The sequence below is a fragment of the Pseudophryne corroboree genome, chromosome 3, assembly GCF_028390025.1.
Source record: "Pseudophryne corroboree isolate aPseCor3 chromosome 3, aPseCor3.hap2, whole genome shotgun sequence".
Lineage (NCBI taxonomy): Eukaryota > Metazoa > Chordata > Amphibia > Anura > Myobatrachidae > Pseudophryne > Pseudophryne corroboree.
In genome coordinates this window covers 285142201-285160447 of record NC_086446.1, presented here as the reverse complement: position 1 = coordinate 285160447, position 18247 = coordinate 285142201, and the positions used below count along the sequence as shown (strand labels likewise).

At 44.8% G+C, this 18247-nt stretch overlaps 1 protein-coding gene across 1 annotated transcript in view; it reads right to left on the bottom strand.

Annotated features, from left to right (window-relative positions):
* Window positions 1-17443, bottom strand: part of CHRNA4 (cholinergic receptor nicotinic alpha 4 subunit) — a 140643-nt gene extending 123200 nt beyond the window's left edge. Inside the window, exon 1 of the mRNA XM_063959240.1 lies at window positions 17028-17443. Coding sequence (XP_063815310.1) covers window positions 17028-17079 — 52 coding nt within the window. The 5' untranslated portion in view covers window positions 17080-17443. The remainder of the gene's footprint in view (window positions 1-17027) is intronic.
* Window positions 17444-18247: the final 804 nt, after the last annotated feature.

Sequence of the window (18247 nt, the reverse complement as noted above, 5' to 3'; positions counted from 1 at the left end):
TCGCAGGTGTAACTATTTGCATCCGCAGTCCGTTTGCTATGGCTAGAGTGCCCGTTCACAGGCATGTGCGAAGAGTCACACCCATGATCCACAGGGAATTAATTGTGTATACGTGGGTGCGATTATTTGCATATAGGGGGGTATTGAGAGATGAACGCAGATCGCTGCATATGCAGCCATATCTGCATTCATCTCTGCACATGATGGGGGTCGCCCAGCACAGGGCAAGGCCGCCCAACATGTGTGAGGCCGCCCTCCGATGTGTCCGCAATTAGATTGCGGAGGCATTGGATCTAAGGTTGACCCTTACTGTCAGGCGGTCAGCGATTATTTTTTTTCAGAGTGACTGTGTGTGACGTCACGCAGCCACTCCAAAAATAGTCCCGGCCCGCCCTTGCAACTCCGTAACTGCGCCCCAGCAACGCCCGCACCTGTCGATCCCAATGTGGCTGCATCCTTCAGGGATGCAGCCATAATGTGTAAGGTCGCGCATGCGCACAGCAGCCGGTCTAGGTCAGAATGAGGGTCATAGTCACTGCCATGATGCATGTGCACATGCTAACACATCGCGGCAAAGACAAAGCTTTAAGGAGCTTAGTAAACAGGACTACAATGACATCCCCACAATGGTGTATGGGAAATACAATGTTCTGCAGGTTTATTAATGCTGCTTTACAGCTGTAAAAAAAATATCCAAAAACAGCAGTTTCCGCATTGTTAATAACTAATGGGCCCCTGTATGTTTCTTTTATTGCAAGTTAATGACACTGTGAAAATGGTGATCTCTCTTTTTCTACAGTGTTTTTAGCACCTCATAACATTTTAGCACTATTTGCAAATCATCCAAAGGGTGTTACCTGGCACACAGATTTATTTTTGCACAGCCTTATGGAGTTTTCCTGAAAGTCACCAGTCAGATACATATACTGTATGCAACCTCCCAATGACACAAAGGAAGGCTGATAATATACATAAATGCTGCAAAATGTCAATGGCCTATACACTATGAAAACCAGACTCTGGTCACCCACTGAAGATGACACACAATCTTTTATGGAGCAGGCAATAGGTCAGGCCTAGTGGGGAGCAATGTCCTCGCCACTCCCTTGGATAGAGGTTTTCTATTAAGTATTGCTTCCCTTCTGAGATGAAGGGGAAACTAAGATCAATTAAGGGTATGTAGAAGCTGAGGGTCAAGTCTGGATTAAGGGCCACAAGGTTCTGGGGCTGAAAATGATCAAGGGACTATTGAAGGAAGTGAAGGTGTGACCTGTGCTGTGGTCAGTGCCATGTGGGCATGTACAATCCCTACACTGTCAGCCCCAATGCCTCCCTAAATAGGTAAAGTATAAAAATTGCATAATTTTGTAATTAATGCTAATGGTTTATAGACCATATGTGGACAGCTGCTAGTTATGTTGTCATGATGATGGGCCTATGTTTATGTGGAGGCCTGGAATTTTAACCCCATCTGCCCGATTGTTAATCTGGACCTAATGAGAGATTAACTCTGTGGTCAAAATTAATTATATTGGTTGATTAAAAAAATAAAAAAATAATTCACTGGAAATGCAGTCCTCTGCTGGAGCAGTCTCACACAAATAAACTTTGAGACTGATATTTGAACAATACCTGCACCCGAAGACTTAGGGGGACATGCACAAAGCAGTGAAAAAAGTGGAGAAGTGAGCCGGTGGAGAAGTTGCCCATGGCAACCAATCAGCATTGACGTAACATTTCTAATTTGCATACTATACAATTGTATGGAGCAGCTGATTGGTTGTCATGGGAAATTTCTCCACTGTCTCACTTCTCCACTTTTAGCACTGCTTAGTACATGTCCCCCTTAATCTTTGTAAATTACATTTGCCTTGGCAAACGGCCTAATTCATGTTTGTACGCAATTGCGATTCTCTAGGTTACAGAACTGCTAATGTTAGGAAGTGAAGCTGACGCCCAGCAATGAAAAGAGATGCCAACTGGAGCTATCGCAAACTAATTCACAACTGAGTACACATTCACAGCCTATACGCGTCGCAAACACGAGAAACATAAAAGCCAAGGATAGCCCTATGGCTACACAGACTGGACATGGCAGTAGCGACGCAGGCGCCATTTTTTGCATAATTGAGCCCGCAGCTGACAGCAGACACCCCCCCAAAAAAACACGCCTGTGTTTTTGCAACCACTCCCCATAAACTCCCCGTTAACTCCTCCAAACGGTCACTTCCTGTCAATCACTTTTCCCAGAACTCCTCATTGCGAGCGGGATCGCAGCGGCACCTTGGCACATGCATATTGCGATTGCAGCATATGCGCAGTCTGCCGAAAATCACTCCATTATGTGAACATCGGTACAGAGTGTCCTCATACATCTTTACTGCAGTCACACCAGACAGCCCCTTTTGGCATGCCAGGTCGCATGAGAAACTCCTAGCGTTGAGCGTCTTTTTTGCTATAAATGTGAATATAACTAAGACACACAAGGTGAATGTGCTGATTCATTTGATACAATATATGACACTTGTATATCTGTGTGCAACTGAGTCCCTGAATCTGTATATGAAATGCTATAATGTAGCAGCCGCCGCTTTTTTCCAGTAGAAGTTCTGTGCTGCTCCGTCACACATAAATGAATCAGCACAGTCTCCTCATGGGAGGCACTCGATATACCAGCTGTTGGGATCCCGGCGCTCAGCATACCGGCGCCGGGATCCCGGCAGCTGGTATACTGACAACTATTGTCCCTCTTGGGGTGTCCACGGCACCCCTGGAGGGAGAATAAATAGCGTGTTGTACGTATCGCACCACCGTGCCCACAAGGGGCTCTTTTGCGCTCACCCTGCTGCCGTCATTATGGCGCCGGTATGGTTGGGATCCCGGTGCCGATATGCTGGGCGCCAGGATCCCGTGCGCTGGCCAAACAAAGTACACCCCTCCTCATGCGTCCTATAAAAATACACCTGACGTTAGCCGAGTTGTACGGGAAATGGTGGCTCACTTACTCCAGGCATCTCGTGCTGTATGCCGTATTGAGGCTAGATGCATGAGCACATTGTGTAGCCCAAAGATTAATGTTTATAGAGTCACATTACCCCAACATCTTCTTTATAGGTTCACAGATCTCAAAGGAGACATGCAATTGCAAAGGTACAATGATACCTTTATTACACAGCATCTGAATTCCGGGCTGACAGGGCAGTTTCCCCAGAGCACCATAGCCTTACGGAAGCAGCCATGGGCCCCTAGCTGCCTCCTGAACTAAGTTGCTGCTAGAGATTCCCTTTGCCTGAAAAACTTGTCTTCAGGAGCTGAGCGGAGCTGGTGTGGGTCCACAGTCCAGGTAGTCAGTTTGGTGGAGACTGAGGACAGAAAACAAGTCAGTCATGTGCATTGCAATGCTAGAGGTGTGAAGTGAAGGTAGTGTGATCTGTGAGGGGGCTGTGTGGAATCAGTGTGGTCTGTGAGGGTCAGTGTGATCTGTACAGGGAACCTGTGTGGAGGCATTTGTATCTGTATGTGGGAAGGGGGATGGTGGGGGTGGTGGTGGTGGTGGATGTCGTGTTATCTGTTAGGGGGGTGGATGGCTTGTGTGGAGGCAGTGGGATCTGTGAAGGGGCAGTTTGCTATGTACAGGGAACCTTTGTGGAGGCATAGTTATATGTAAGGAGAGACTCATGTGGCGACAGTGCTATCTGTTAGGGGGATGGATGCAGGGGTTAAAGTGAGCTGGAACGGGGCAGAACTACGCTCCGTCAGTTCCACTTGGAGACTAAATGCAGTTACGCCTCCTCCAGCTCACCTAACCCGATGTGTGCCTGGCTCCGCACAGGAAGATGCCGGGCGCCCGCTGAGATTGTGTTACCAGCGGGCGCCCGGTTCTCTCTCCACAGCGGAAGCAGGCGGCAGGAGCTCACTACTCAGCTTCTGCTACCGGCTCCCGGCTCTGTCAGTGCGCGCTATGGGAGGGACGTCATGATGTCTGTCCCATAGTGCTGAGGAGCGGACGCCGGGAGGACTGCAGCTGTCGGACGCGGGAGCGGGGCTTGGTGAGTATGGTGTGTTGTGTATATTTATTTATATATGTGTGAGTGGTTCTACTGGGGGCAAGCTACAAGGGGGCAAGCAACTGGGGGCAAGCTACTGGGGGCAAACTACTGGGAGCAAGCTACTGGGGGCAAACTACAAGGGGGCAAACTATTTGAGGCAAACTACTGGGGGCATGCTACTGGGGGCAAACTACCGGGAGCAAGCTACTGGGGGCAAACTACAAGGGGGAAAACTATTTGGGGCAAACTACTGGGGGCAAGCTACTGGGGGCAAACTACAAGGGGGCTAACAACTGTGGGCAAACTACAGGGGGCATTACTACTGGGGGCATAACTACAAGGGCATTACTACTTGGGGGCTTTACTACTGGGGCAAACTACAAGGGGGCATAACTACAGGGGCTAAACTACAGGGGGCTAAACTACAAGGGGGCAAACTACAGGGTGGCATTACTACTGGGGGCATTACTACAAGGGGCAAACTACAAGGGGGCTAAACTACTGGGGGCATAACTACAGGGTTTAAGCTACTGGGGGCATTACTACTTGTGGGCTAAAGTAAAGGGGGACTAAAATACAAGGGGGCAAACTATAGGGGGCATTACTACTGGGGGCATTACTACAAGGGGGCAAACTATAAGGGGGCTAAACTACTGGGGGCATAACTACAGGGGCTAAACTACTAGAGGCTAAACTACTGGGGACATTACTGCTTGGGGGCTAAACCACAAGGGGGCAAACTGTTGGGGGCAAAGTACAAGGGGGCATTACTACTGGGGGGTATTACTACTGGGCAGTGCTGTAACTAGGCATTTTAGCGCTGTGTGCAAGAAACGACATTGCCCCCCCCATGTAAGATAGGGGCAGTGCGCGCCAGAGTCGCGCAAAAAATATATAGGGCGTGGCTTTATGGGGAAGGGGCGTGGCCACAAAATAATAGCAATTCATACTACGGTGCACAGTAGTCTCCATTATTCAAATTACGCTGCACAGCAGCGCCACTACACCAGGTAGAGACCCTTTTATACATTACAGCAGACAGCGTCCCCCTTTTTACACATTACAGCAGACAGTCCCCCTTTTTACACATTACGGCAGATAGCGTCCCCCTTTTTACACATTACGGCAGATGGTGTCCCCCTTTATACACATTGCAGCAGCCAGCGTCCCCCTTTTTACACATTGCGGCAGCGAGTCCCCCTTTTTACACATTGCGGCAGCCAGTCCCCCTTTTTACATATTGCGGCAGCCAGTCCCCTTTTTACACATAGCGGCAGCCAGGCCCCCCTTTTACATATTACGGCAGATGGTGTACCCCTTTTTACACATTGCGGCAGCCGGTCCTCCTTTTTACACATTACGGCAGCCAGTCCCCCTTTTTACACATTGCAGCAGCCAGTCCCCCTTTTTACACATTGCGGCAGCCAGTCCCCCTTTTTACACATTGCGGCAGCCAGGCCCCCTTTTTACACATTGCGGCAGCCAGTCCCCCTTTTTACACATTGCGGCAGCCAGGCCCCCTTTTTACACATTATGGCAGACGGTGTCCGAGAGAGAGAGAGAGAGAGAGAGAGAGAGATACTTACCATCTCCCCGCTGACAGGCTCCTCGTGCAGCTTCCTCGGTGCAGGCAAGTGAGAAGGAGGAGGAGGGAGGGGGACTGGAGCCACAGCAGCGCTATGTAATTGGTAGTAAGCGCCGCTGCAGCAGTCCCCTCTTCTTCCGTATTGGCTACCTGGCGCTGCTGTGGATGCTGGGATGGAGGAACCACATCCCAGCATCCACAGCAGCGCCAGGCAGCCAATACGGAAGGAGAGGGGGCTGCTGCAGCGGCGCTTACTACCAATGAAATAGCGCTGCTGCGGCTCCAGTCCCCCTCCCTCCTCCTCCTTCTCACCTGCCCGGCGCTGCTCTCTTCTCCCTCCACAGCGCGGCGGCGCACAGCACAGAACAGGCGGCATGTAATGAGTCAATTTGACTCATTACATGCTGCTGGCCGTGCGCCCTCAGGGCAACTGCGCTGTGTGCCAAGCCCACTTGGCACATACGTAGTTACGGCCCTGCTACTGGGGGCTAAACTACTAGGGTGTTAAACTACTAGGTGCATAACTACAGGGGCTAAACTACTGGAGGCATTACTACTGGGGGGCTAAACTACTGGGGGCATAACTGCAGGGGCTAAACTACAGGGGGCATTACCACGGGGGGATAAACTACATGAAGGCTAAACTACAGGAGCTAAACTACTGGGGGCATTACCACTGGGAGGCTAAAATAAAGGGGGCGTAAACTACTGGGGTCATAACTGCAGGGGCATTACCACTGAGGGCTAAATTACTGGGGGCATAATGACTGGGGCTAAATGACTGGGGCAATACTACAGGTGACATTACTATTGGGGGGCAATACTACACAGGGGCATTACCATTAAAGGCATTACTAATGGGGTCACTACTGAGGGCATTGTAAAGGGGGCACTTCATAATGGGCATCACTCCTGGGGACATAAGGGGTACTACTACTGGGGGCATTGCATAAGGGGCACCACTACTATGGGCTCTATATAAGGGGCACTACCACTGTGGGCACTTCCAGTACAGTGGATATTGCATAAGGAGCACCACTACTGTGGGCATTGTAAAATGGGCGCTACTGCTGTGGGCATTATGTGTATTACGGGGTGCTACTACTGTGGGCATTATGTGTATTAGGGGAGCTACTACTGTGGACATTATTACTATTCTGTGACCACACCCCTTTTTGAGACCACACCCCATTAGGTGCATGCAATACCTTTATTAAATGGCGCCTGGGGGAGAGGGGAGGGGGTGAGTTCCACCACCTCTCTAGGACCACTTTAAGCACTGGATGGGTGGCTTGTGGGGAGGCAGTGGGATCTGTAAAGGGGAGGGGGTGCTATGTGGAGGCAGTGTGATTGTGAGGAGCAGTCTAATATGTACGGGAAACTTGTGTGGATGCAGTGCTATCTCTTGGGAGGGTGGATGGCTTGTGTGGAGGCAGTGGGATCTGTGAAGGGGAGGGGGTGCTGTGTGGAGGCAGTGGGATCTGTGAAGTGGAGGGGGTGCTATGTGGGGTCAGTGGGATCTGTGAAGGGGCAGTCTGATATGCATGGGGACCTTTGTGGAGGCATCGTTATATATAAAAAGAGACTTGTGTTGAGGCAGTGCTATATGTTAGGGGGGTGTATGGTTTGTGTGGAGGCAGTGGGATCTGTGAAGGGGAGGGGGTGCTGTGTGGAGGCAGTGGGATCTGTGAAGGGGAGGGGGTGCTATGTGGGGTCAGTGGGATCTGTGAAGGAGCAGTCTGATATGTATGGGGACCTTTGTGGAGGCATCGTTATATATAAAAAGAGACTTGTGTTGAGGCAGTGCTATATGTTAGGGGGGTGTATGGTTTGTGTGGAGGCAGTGGGATCTGTGAAGGGGAGGGGGTGCTGTGTGGAGGCAGTGGGATCTGTGAGGGGCAGTCTGATATGTATGGGGAACCTTTGTGGAGGCATCGTAACAGTATATGTAAGGAGAGACTTCTGTGGAGGCAGTGTTATCTGTGTACGGACAGTAGAATGAATAAATGGTGAGCTTAACAACACGTTTTAACAAGGCAGCTTATCTGAATAGAATCTAGCTACAACATAACACAGTTTATCCCTCAGTTAACATTTTGCTTTTATTGTGAACATGTAGGCTCTTAAAGTTAATTATCAAACTCATAATTTATTATTTGTCTACAGAATTTTTTTATGTAAAAAATGAAAAATGCTGTTTGCATAAGAATTCAACCCTGTCCTGTGGAAGCTCAAAGTTACAAAGCTGAAAATTGTTGCCCTAACGAATATTTTTCACTTAGACTCTACCCGTGAATCTTTAGACAGGATCCTTTTTTATCAATAAAATATGTCCTAATTCAAATGAAGACCAAACAACATTCCAATAAAATTGAATATAAAGTCACAGATATGCGCAAGATTGGATAAGGCTCCATAATAATATCCAAGTGCTAGGATATCCCAGTGAGCACTGTTAAATCAGTTGTGAGGAATCTGCATCATACCACCCAGGCACTGCCTAGACAAGGCCGTTCCTGCATATGGGCAAATCAGAAGTAAGAAGGATACTTGCAAGGGAAGCCACCAGTGGTGGTTTTTACCTATGGAATGTAGCCCCTCCCTTCCAGGTAATATCCGTTTGGGAGGTGTTTCCTCACTCCAGGATTGCCAGACCGGGCTGCACTAGGCAGAGAGCTAGCTTCCTGTATTAAGCCGGCTCCCTGTCTCATCAGCCCTAGCTGGCTTCTACGGGCTGCAACCGATGCAGTCCATAGAAGCTGTGGTTTTGCGCATGCGCAGTACCGTCGCCTCTACTGCGCATGTGCCGGGACCTGTGAACTGCACATAGCACAAGTGCCGGGACCCAGGTGGTGGTGGGGACAAGGAAGGGGGAGACACGCTAACATCGCCAGCGGCAGCACTCCACCTCCAACAAGGTAGGTGGAAGCCACAGAGAGGCCAACTATCAGGTCTGGCTGAGACTGGAGTGCAGGTGGATGGTACAAAATAAAGTGAGATACAAGACAACCTGCTTTAATGTGCTAGATAACTAAACCTTGGGAGAAAGGTCACCTTTCAGGAGGGAAAAGATCCCAAGCACAAGGCCAAAGCAACAGTCACATGATTCAACATATGAGCTAATGTACTACAATGTCCAAAGTCCAGATAGCAATCAAATTGACAATATAGTTACATAATAACATAGTTAATAAGGTTGAAAAAAACAAGTTGTCCATCGAGTTCAACCTATTATTTAGATCCTATACTATATTTTACTATACTATACTATACTATACTATACTATACTATACTATACTATACTATACTATACTGTAACTAAACAGATATACCCGTAGTTATGCAATACAATCTAATGCTATATCCCTGGATATTTTTTTCAGAAATGTATCCAACCCATTCTTAAATTTAATGACCGTGTCCACCATTACGACCTTCTCTAGTAAAGAATTCCAGATCCTTACTGCCCTTACTGTGAAGAACCCCTTCTTTGGGTATGAAATGTACTCTCCTCTAACCTTAGAGGGTGTCCGTGTGTCCTTTGTAGAGATCTCTTAATAAACAAATCTCCTGATTGCTCCATGTATTTTCCCTTTATATATTTATATATATTAATAATGTCTCCTCTTAGACAACCTGTGGCACTATTTGTAAACTGCAGTCCACAATTGTCATGCAACCAACCTGCCCTGAGCAACCTGGAGCAAATCTGCAAGGATCGCCAAAGTGTGTAAACCTGGTAGAAACTTACCCCAAGCTGTCACTGCAGCAAAAGGGGGTTCTGCCAAATGCAAGCAGCAATTTGTTTCAAACCTCCAGACAAATAATCAATTATGAGTTGAAAATTCACTTTAAGAGCCTACCTGTTACCAATAAAAATACTGTTTGGAACAATCTTTCTATGGGCTGATCCAATTGTATTCAGCATGGCCATTAGCAATGGGGCCTGATAGCAACTATTCAATTGTTCAGCTGTTCAGGTGCACCTACATGATTTCTGCTTGTAGCCTCCTGAGGTGGTGAGCATAAATCAGCAAAATGTCAGCAGTGTGGGCACCCAAATTGCTGTTTAGGATCGTGAACTGGGCCGCTATATACGGTACATGGCAAGACCCTGTGCAATAGGGCATGACAAGCACAATAAGTAACGCAGTTACGCATGATCGGATGTACATTACTTATCACTGCCCAAAAAAACAATTAAGTGTCTCTTGTAATATATATATATATATATATATATATATATATATATATATATATAAATTTGTTGACTTTTTAGGAGATTAGTTTTACAAGCCAGTGTACTGTATGTGTGTGTGTGTGTGTGTGTGTGTGTGTGTGTGTGTATATGTATAATATATATGTGTATCTATCTATAATAAACACAAACACACACATATTAATTAAGTTGCATTTTATATTTTAAAGTGCATATTCTCTGTAATGATGAATAGTTAATTCTTCATTATTGTTCTGCCACGCTACGTTGCAATAGATCTGTAAGATACAGTGTGCATTCGGAGGCATGCAGGTGGAAGTGGGTCGACATTCTCAAGAGGACGCCATGCATAATCTATGACCTTTCATTTAACTTGCAAGAACTTACTATAGAGAAATAACAGGTGACATTGCATGTTCAATGGCTGACTGCCCTTAATACCAAACAAGTTTGATAAGTTTCGGTGTTACCTACTGGCCTATGAGCAATTTGTTGCTTCTGCGTATCTGTCCAGACAGTGGGGGTGACTCAGTCCTGATCGCTGGGCTGCAAAATTTGCTGTCCTGCATTCGGATAGTTGCCGCCTCCAGGGGGAGTGTAAATTTGCCGTGCAAGTGTGCGATTCCATGTGTACGCAGAGCTGCAAAAATCCACTGTGTGCAGTCTCTGCGCAGCCCAGGACTTACTCCTACAGTGCGATGAGAAGAGGCTGATCGGGGCCGGAGCGGACTTCAGACACCCTCCCTGAAAACACTTGGACACATCTGCGTTTTTCCGGACACTCTCAGTAAATGGTCAGTTACCACCCACAAATGGCTTCCTCCTGTCAATCACCTTGCAAACGCCCGTGCAATCAGATTTTTCGCACCATCCTGTTGATGACCGGCAATGTCCTTTGTTGTTGTCCAACGTGCGTGCGCATTGCAGTGCATAAACATGCGCAGTTACTACCTGATCGCCCACTGTGCGAAAACCACAGCAGTGATCAGGCCTGAATCACCCCCCCCCCCCCCCCCCCCGTGTGCGTTCATATCCAGAGTTGCAATTGAGGCTCATGTAAGACCCATGGTCTTTGAATAATTTTGAATATGTATTGGGCATTCCTAGTTGGTGACAGGGAGGTGGCTTAATGGACGCATGGATATGGTGCATCTTATGGACATGTTATTGGAGTGTCGTAGGCATGTCACAGATAGGGGCTGTGTTTCGATGATGTGACTGATGGTGCGTCTACAGATGCACTAATCAGTATTTCAGCATATATTCTGACAGTTGGCATCACAATCCTTGCACATTCATTCACACAGAAGGATTTATAGTGGCATTTGCATAGAGTTGCAGATGTGCAACCAGCAAAAGACATAGACACCAACGTGGCTGCATCCAACTCAGAATCATGCACTATATAACTGCTGTGTACATATAATAACGGTGACAGCTGCTCTTGAATATGGAACATTGGAGTGGGGCATTTGCATTGGGTAGTGCATGGAGTTGCATTAGCATTCCGTTTGCAATTCATTCACATTCCGTTCACAGTGGGCAACCAGAAATGCATTCACATTACATACGACTTAGAATCATGGCCTAAGTGCACTTAGTAATAGATTTACTGTAAGGTGTGATAATATCCCTATAGTGGGGGTAATATTTATATGCGTAGAAATGAGAGCGGTAAAGAGAATGTTTTAAAGAGAATCATTAATAAATAGTGAAATTAGTGAACTGTCCTGGTTTGTCTCCCGTTGGCAGAGTCTCTGAAGCACATTCCATCTCTTATAGAATTAATAAAAGAAACTGTTTATATTGACATAAATAATGCAGTTACCCAGGGGATTCTGCATAGCAACTACAGATATTTCCCATACAGATCACACAATGCAGCAAACAGTCAAGGACATCAGATTTGTCAGTGATGCAAAATATAGAGCTGTATAGAGCCAGACAAACTCTAAATGAGAGAGAAGCATGTTGCCTGTTTTTGATGCCCTTTATTGTACGTTCTGAACATAATGACTGTGTGTGACTGAGTATGAATCTGTATGTGAAGTGTCACGATGCAGAGGCCGCAAATTTTTCCACACCAAGTGCCATTGTGCTATGTCTACAAACTCTATTACACAAAGATATAAAAATGTTGCATAGCAAATTACTCATGCATCGCATTGCAACAAAGACGCATTATTGGGCGGAAAATATGCCCCTCGCTAGCAGAGTTGCACAGGACCTGGCGGCTCACCTGCACCGAGCCTTGGTGTATGAGGACACACCTGTATTACTTTGTGGGATGAACCAACTGATAAATCAATTCAGGCTATGAATTTATTATTCATTTGGGTTGTTGCAGAGATGACCACATGTCATCTGTTAATCTTCTCACATTATGTGCAAGGAACTAAATACTCATATTAACCTGTATAGCGAGTTTCCCATCAACATTATCAGTGCAAACTTGCACCAGTCACTATGTCCTTGGTGCAGAATATCTATTTGTAACAGGTGCATTTATGCATATGCAGAGTACTATTTGTAACAGGTGCATTTATGCATATGCAGAGTACTGTCGACATGCCCTCCCTCAGCCTATGTGAGAACAGTTACAGCCCAGTTATGCCCCCTTCAGTCACAAATGGAGATGCACCTGCTATGCATATGACTCTGCACCACATATATCTGTGTATGCTTGATCCCAGAGCATGTGCAGTGCTAAGATGTGTATTATACGCTCCCCAAATAGATCTTCTTTCATCTCTGCAAAGTCCCATTGTGCCTTTATGATGTACTGGTTCCCAATGAGCTTACACTCTCTAGTCTCATGAACTTGGTTCAGCCCAGTGCACGGCTGCCTCTAAGTTGTGTAGGGAAAAAGTTAATCCTATAAATTACATTAATAAATTCTAACTTGACCTTCTGAAGGGATGTAATTACTTCACTAAAATGCATAGAGCAATACTGTTCTATAAACGACATAAACCATTCTTGCCTTAGTTTACAGCAGTCTAGTGTAGTGAAATTAATGAAAGCTAATCTCTCATTGGTTGGGACAATGTTGCCATTAGTTATGGCTAGTAAAACAGTTGCAATTGCATATTTACCAGCTACTAAGTTGAAAGAGAGAACTCAGATAAAATGAGCATCCCCTACTGACACTATTATAATACATTACATACTGTACACACATTTCACACCCATTATGAGAGCATGTAAAGTTGAGAAAGGCTTTACTAGAAACTGTGGCCCACCCTTGTTTTCTTGTGGAAACGTTTTGTTTTATATAATAATGTGCCATTAGAAAATGCTAACATTTAGTTAATTTGTATAAAATACAGTATATTTGCAGGGTAAGCAAAACTAGATTTGTACTGCTTCCAGTATAAATTCTAATGTGAGTATAGATCACGGCACACAGCCCAATTGTTTGTTTGAGGATTTGAATCACTTCACATCTGCATAATAATCTGTACACTTTGGGGTAAATTAAGTTTTTGTTTCTCTTTAGCATAAAGTTTGGCAAATACCTGACCCTCTGGCACCTGTTCTCACATATTTCAATCCGGGAATGGATTGGGAATACAGTAATATGATTTTAGGCTGGGCAGAGGTACAGAAATGGGGTGCATAGAAATGGTGAGCAACTGTCAAAATATTATGAAATCAGCGTGGATCCCGGAAAAGGATTCAGAAAGGTGATTTGGAACTGAAGGTGGAATATGGAGGAAGGGAGATAGCATTAGGAGTCAGAATATACTGTACATGCATAATACACATACATAACATTCTGATTGCAAATGAGATGCTCTGAGCCTGCTGTATACTGCACACACTATATCCATACTCTGATCTGTGGCATGATAGCTAGGTAATGTCAGTGCTGGCAAGATGGGGCACCGAGCTTTAGCAGGGAACTAAACTGAAGGACAGATATATTAAGCCTGGTGAAGTGATAAAGTGGACGGAGATAAAGGCCCAGCCAAACAGCTCCTAACTGTCATTTTTCAAACCCAGCCTGTGACATTGTAGATAGGAGCTGATTGGCTGGGACTTTATCACCTTCCACTTTATCACTTCACCAGGCTTAATAAATCTGCCCCTGAGCATCTTATCTATTATACGGTAGGGATGGAACAGATTAGTAAGCATGTTACCACCTAAGGACTTATCTAGTGGGTGGTCTAACATCGGCCTATGGTATATTCTATTAGCTACATTCAGGAACCAGAGGGAGAACATACCTAAAATAGTGATCAGCAGATCATCATGAGAAAAACATGGGCAATATTATTTAAGCACATGTCCTATTACCTTGAGGACACTAAACTCTCCTTGCTACTGTATGTACATTACAAAAAAAGTAATTCGAATCATCTGTACAGAACAGACATTAACAAAGCAAGATAAACTACAGGACATATTGCAACTGTTATCTCAGTATTGACCCTATGATGCAGTCTGTGGTACAGTATCTGTGTATATTTGTATATTTATGTACAACACCTAACATATATTGCACTTTGGCTATTATAGTTGACAAACTCAAAAAATTATACTGTGTGCTGGCTTTTCCCCCCTAATTAGTCTGTACGGTCCAGACTATCTTCAACCTCTTAATGCATATTCAATGTCTACATATGAATGAATTTACATATAAATATTTACGGCTAGCAATATCTGCTTAAGAGCAGTTGTATGTATTCATGGCCAAACTGTGTAAGACGCTATCAGTCTTACCTACATTACCATAGCCATGCATCATTGAACAATATATAGTATATACATCTACAGCATATTTTAAAATATTTTTTTATCTCCATAAGATAAGCGTTAATGGGGCAGATGTATTAAGCCTGGAGAAGTGATAAAGCAGTGATAAGTGCAAGGTGATAATGCACCAGCCAATCAGCTCCTAACTGTCAATATACATCTTGGAGCTGATTGGCCCGGGTGTTATCGCCTTGCACTTATCACTGCTTTATCACTTCTCCAGGCTTAATACATCTGCCCCAATGTCTGGTGTAAATGTGGGAAAAATGTAACTCATTTGTCCTGAAAGTGTTTGAGTAGTGTTATAATTTCCATAAGTAAAATAAATCTAAATAATCTATTATTAGTACTTTTTTATATTGCATAAAGCAATGCTATATAATCAGAGATAATTAAGCATACTGTACCATGACTAACAATATAGTAACAAGCAATGGAATATAAATTGAGAGGGAACTGCTCACTAGAATCTACAATCTAATCTAGCCGCCAAACAATCTCTAACCTGTACTAGAATGAAAATAATCTCAGTGCCAAAATAATTCTGTCATCTAAATGTTGGAATGAATCAATGTGTAGCATAATCCATACAAACTGGATATACTGTACATATAGAAAAAGAGTATTTGATGAACGTATCCCCCATACTGTGCTCTTTACCCACTTGTTAATAACAGAATCAACCAAGGAGTCAATGTCAGGTCATCTCCTGGTGGTTAATGGGGGTGCTGAGTTCTCAGTTATGCTGAGTTGAAGGCTAAAATCAGCTTTCCGTCCCAGCACAGCCCCGGGGTCCAGCGAGCTACAGCTGGATGAGAGACTAGAAATAATCGTCTCGTATTAAACCAACAACCTCAGGGAAGTGAGGACTTTAATGCAAAACTAAGTGAGAGAGAGAGGAAAAAAAGCAAAGTACATCATTAAACGTGTACACGCAGCCCCCAGCCACTCACAAGCAGATAGGATCCGTGATAGGGGGTCGTACAGGACAAACAAGCACAAGACACTTAAGAGCAAACAAGAACATTAACTGTTTACTGGTATATCACAGTCACACAATAAAGGAATATGCCACTAGAATCCATTATCCCCTTTTAAGTATTAAACCTTAAAAATAGCAGGCATTAATATAAAGGAATCACTAACAAGTGGGGATCTAACTGGTGTCCCAACCATTCTGTCTGTTCTTTTCTTCTTAATTACTTAATGTGCCGCATTAGACTATGGTGTGTGGTATTGGTTGGCATCACTACACGGCAGCCATTCACTTTATATTATCGATAATGTTGGATATGTAAAAAGTGCCCTAGTCTTAGACTATCCCTTCCTGCCATGTTCTAACTATAGATAACCCTCATTCACATACAGTAGACCTTGTCTATTCTGGTAAATGCCTTACATGTTGTTATGATATGTAATTATTAGAATGCTCCATTATATGTGTTTGTTTAGAAATGTGTTGTATTCCCCACCTGTGGGTGATGTGATATACTGTCTGCTGAATATATTGTTTTAGCCCAGAGGCAGACAAACTGACTGGGGCTCTGCATCTGGTGACTGGCAGGTCATACTCCGATCTGTATTTCCACCACAGCTGGAGATATACAGGTAACCTAAGAGTCTGATATAGCCAGTACCCCAGCGCTTGGACGTCTCTGCAGCACATAGTAACCATCCGGAATGGGCGCTACTTGAGTGTCCCCAATATACTGTATGTTCCACCTGTACCTCATCTAGAGTCAGTTCATGGTTTCCTGTGTTTGCACTCATTGCTCATCAGCATCAGAGCAGTCTTTATTGAAGAATAAAAAGCCAAACATTTAATTAGGTATTAGCCGCAATTGTGCAATAGATTTTGTCTAAACTATAATCCCATTTGCTGTAGTAAAGTGCCTCAATCTAATAATGTTATTGATTGTCTCTTTATACCTGACTACTACTCAATGGTACTCCTGTCCTGTATCCTGTTCCTGTACTACATACTAGTTCTGCAGCTCCACGCGCCCTTCCCCCTGACCAGAGATTACTTTGGAGCTGTCCTTGGTGCTTAGTCTATGGCAGCATTGCTGAGACCAGACTCACAGCAAAGAAAATATTCTCTCCCGAATACAGTAAGTGTTCCATCATGTTAGAATGTATAGGGATCAACAGTAATACTTATGTAATCATAAAACCTGTATTTGTGTATTGTCACACTGTGCATGCAGGAGCTATTGCTGTGCATGCTATAATCTCCATCAAATGTAACTTTAGCAAATCCTTTACGTGGGAGAACCAGCGCTATAACTTGTTCCCGTATAAGAGGGCAGTCCTACCTGCGCCATCAGCAGCTGTCAGCATACCCGGCAAAGAGCTGCCTGCAAGAATATATCGGAATTTCAACTTGTTAGGAGATAGGTAAACTAAGACTTACCTGGAGAGGCGGACAGGCAGAGGGAAAACAGCAGGGATACCCTTAAACTCATGGTGCCAGGCAAATGAGCAAGGATCTTCCTCAGGGAAAGAGTGTTGTTCTATTCACCCCCACGCAGTCTCATATTCTGTGTCTCTGGTCTGTCTCTTTCTCAGGTGTCATCACCTGCTCCACTCATTCCAGTCACCATGTAATGAGAAATACTTTCATCTGACCCCTGCCTCCATATGCTGATGTTACCTGAGCCTCCCTGCCCCCTGAAGAATTCTCATCTCACACTCTAACCCAGATGTGTCCTCTTAGTTGACGTGGCTGACGGGTTTCAAGGCTGGGTGCCTGTGCTCACTCCCAAATGCTCTCACTGGTGCTGTGAGCTGTGTCTGCTCTTGGCAGAGAAGGGGCAGTGTTATTCTAAGACTGCCCACCTCGGGCACTGAGTGGGGAGAGGTGTGCAGGGCTGTATCTTACATGAGGTGTTATGAGACACAAATACCAAGAAGCAAGCTTCATAATCTATTCTGCACAATGTCTCATGTGGATTCCCAACAGCTCATCCCACACCAAACATACTCATATTATCTATAATGAAAGGACACCAGGTCTAATCACATTAGGGCTATGCAGAATGGACACTGTAATTGCATTAGCTCTTTAATAAAGATTATTGTCACCCCCCCAGCAGTGAGGGGTCTGATAACAGACTGACTGCTTTATAATGCAGGACACATTTTATTACAGCTTGCAAACAGACATGACAGTCAGTGCTGGAGGAAGTGTTTCACACACAGGATAGAAGCAGTTTATTACAGAACACTGAATGAGACGATCAGACTGACTGCCTACTTATAATTTATGTTGATGAATGAAAATATTTTAAGAAAGATAAAGATATTGGCTATGTGTAAATAATTTTTTTTACTGAGAATACATTTAAGAGCTTTGTGATTTGCAAAGTACAAAGTAAAGTTGCAGTTTCCTCCATATCTTTTCTCCTATTCATCACTTTTCACTATGTGTGAAACAATAGAAAGATGTAATATTTATGATAGTAGAGAAGCCTTGGAGTAAGCAGATATCACCAGATAAAACATGACTGTAGTGCAAGGTTCTTGTAGCGACACAATGCACCTGAAAAATGCAGCAGCCATTTTTTACCTGCTATGGTGCAGTGGCGTGCGGTGAGGTCAGTGGCTGGTGAGGCACTACAGCCATAATGTACG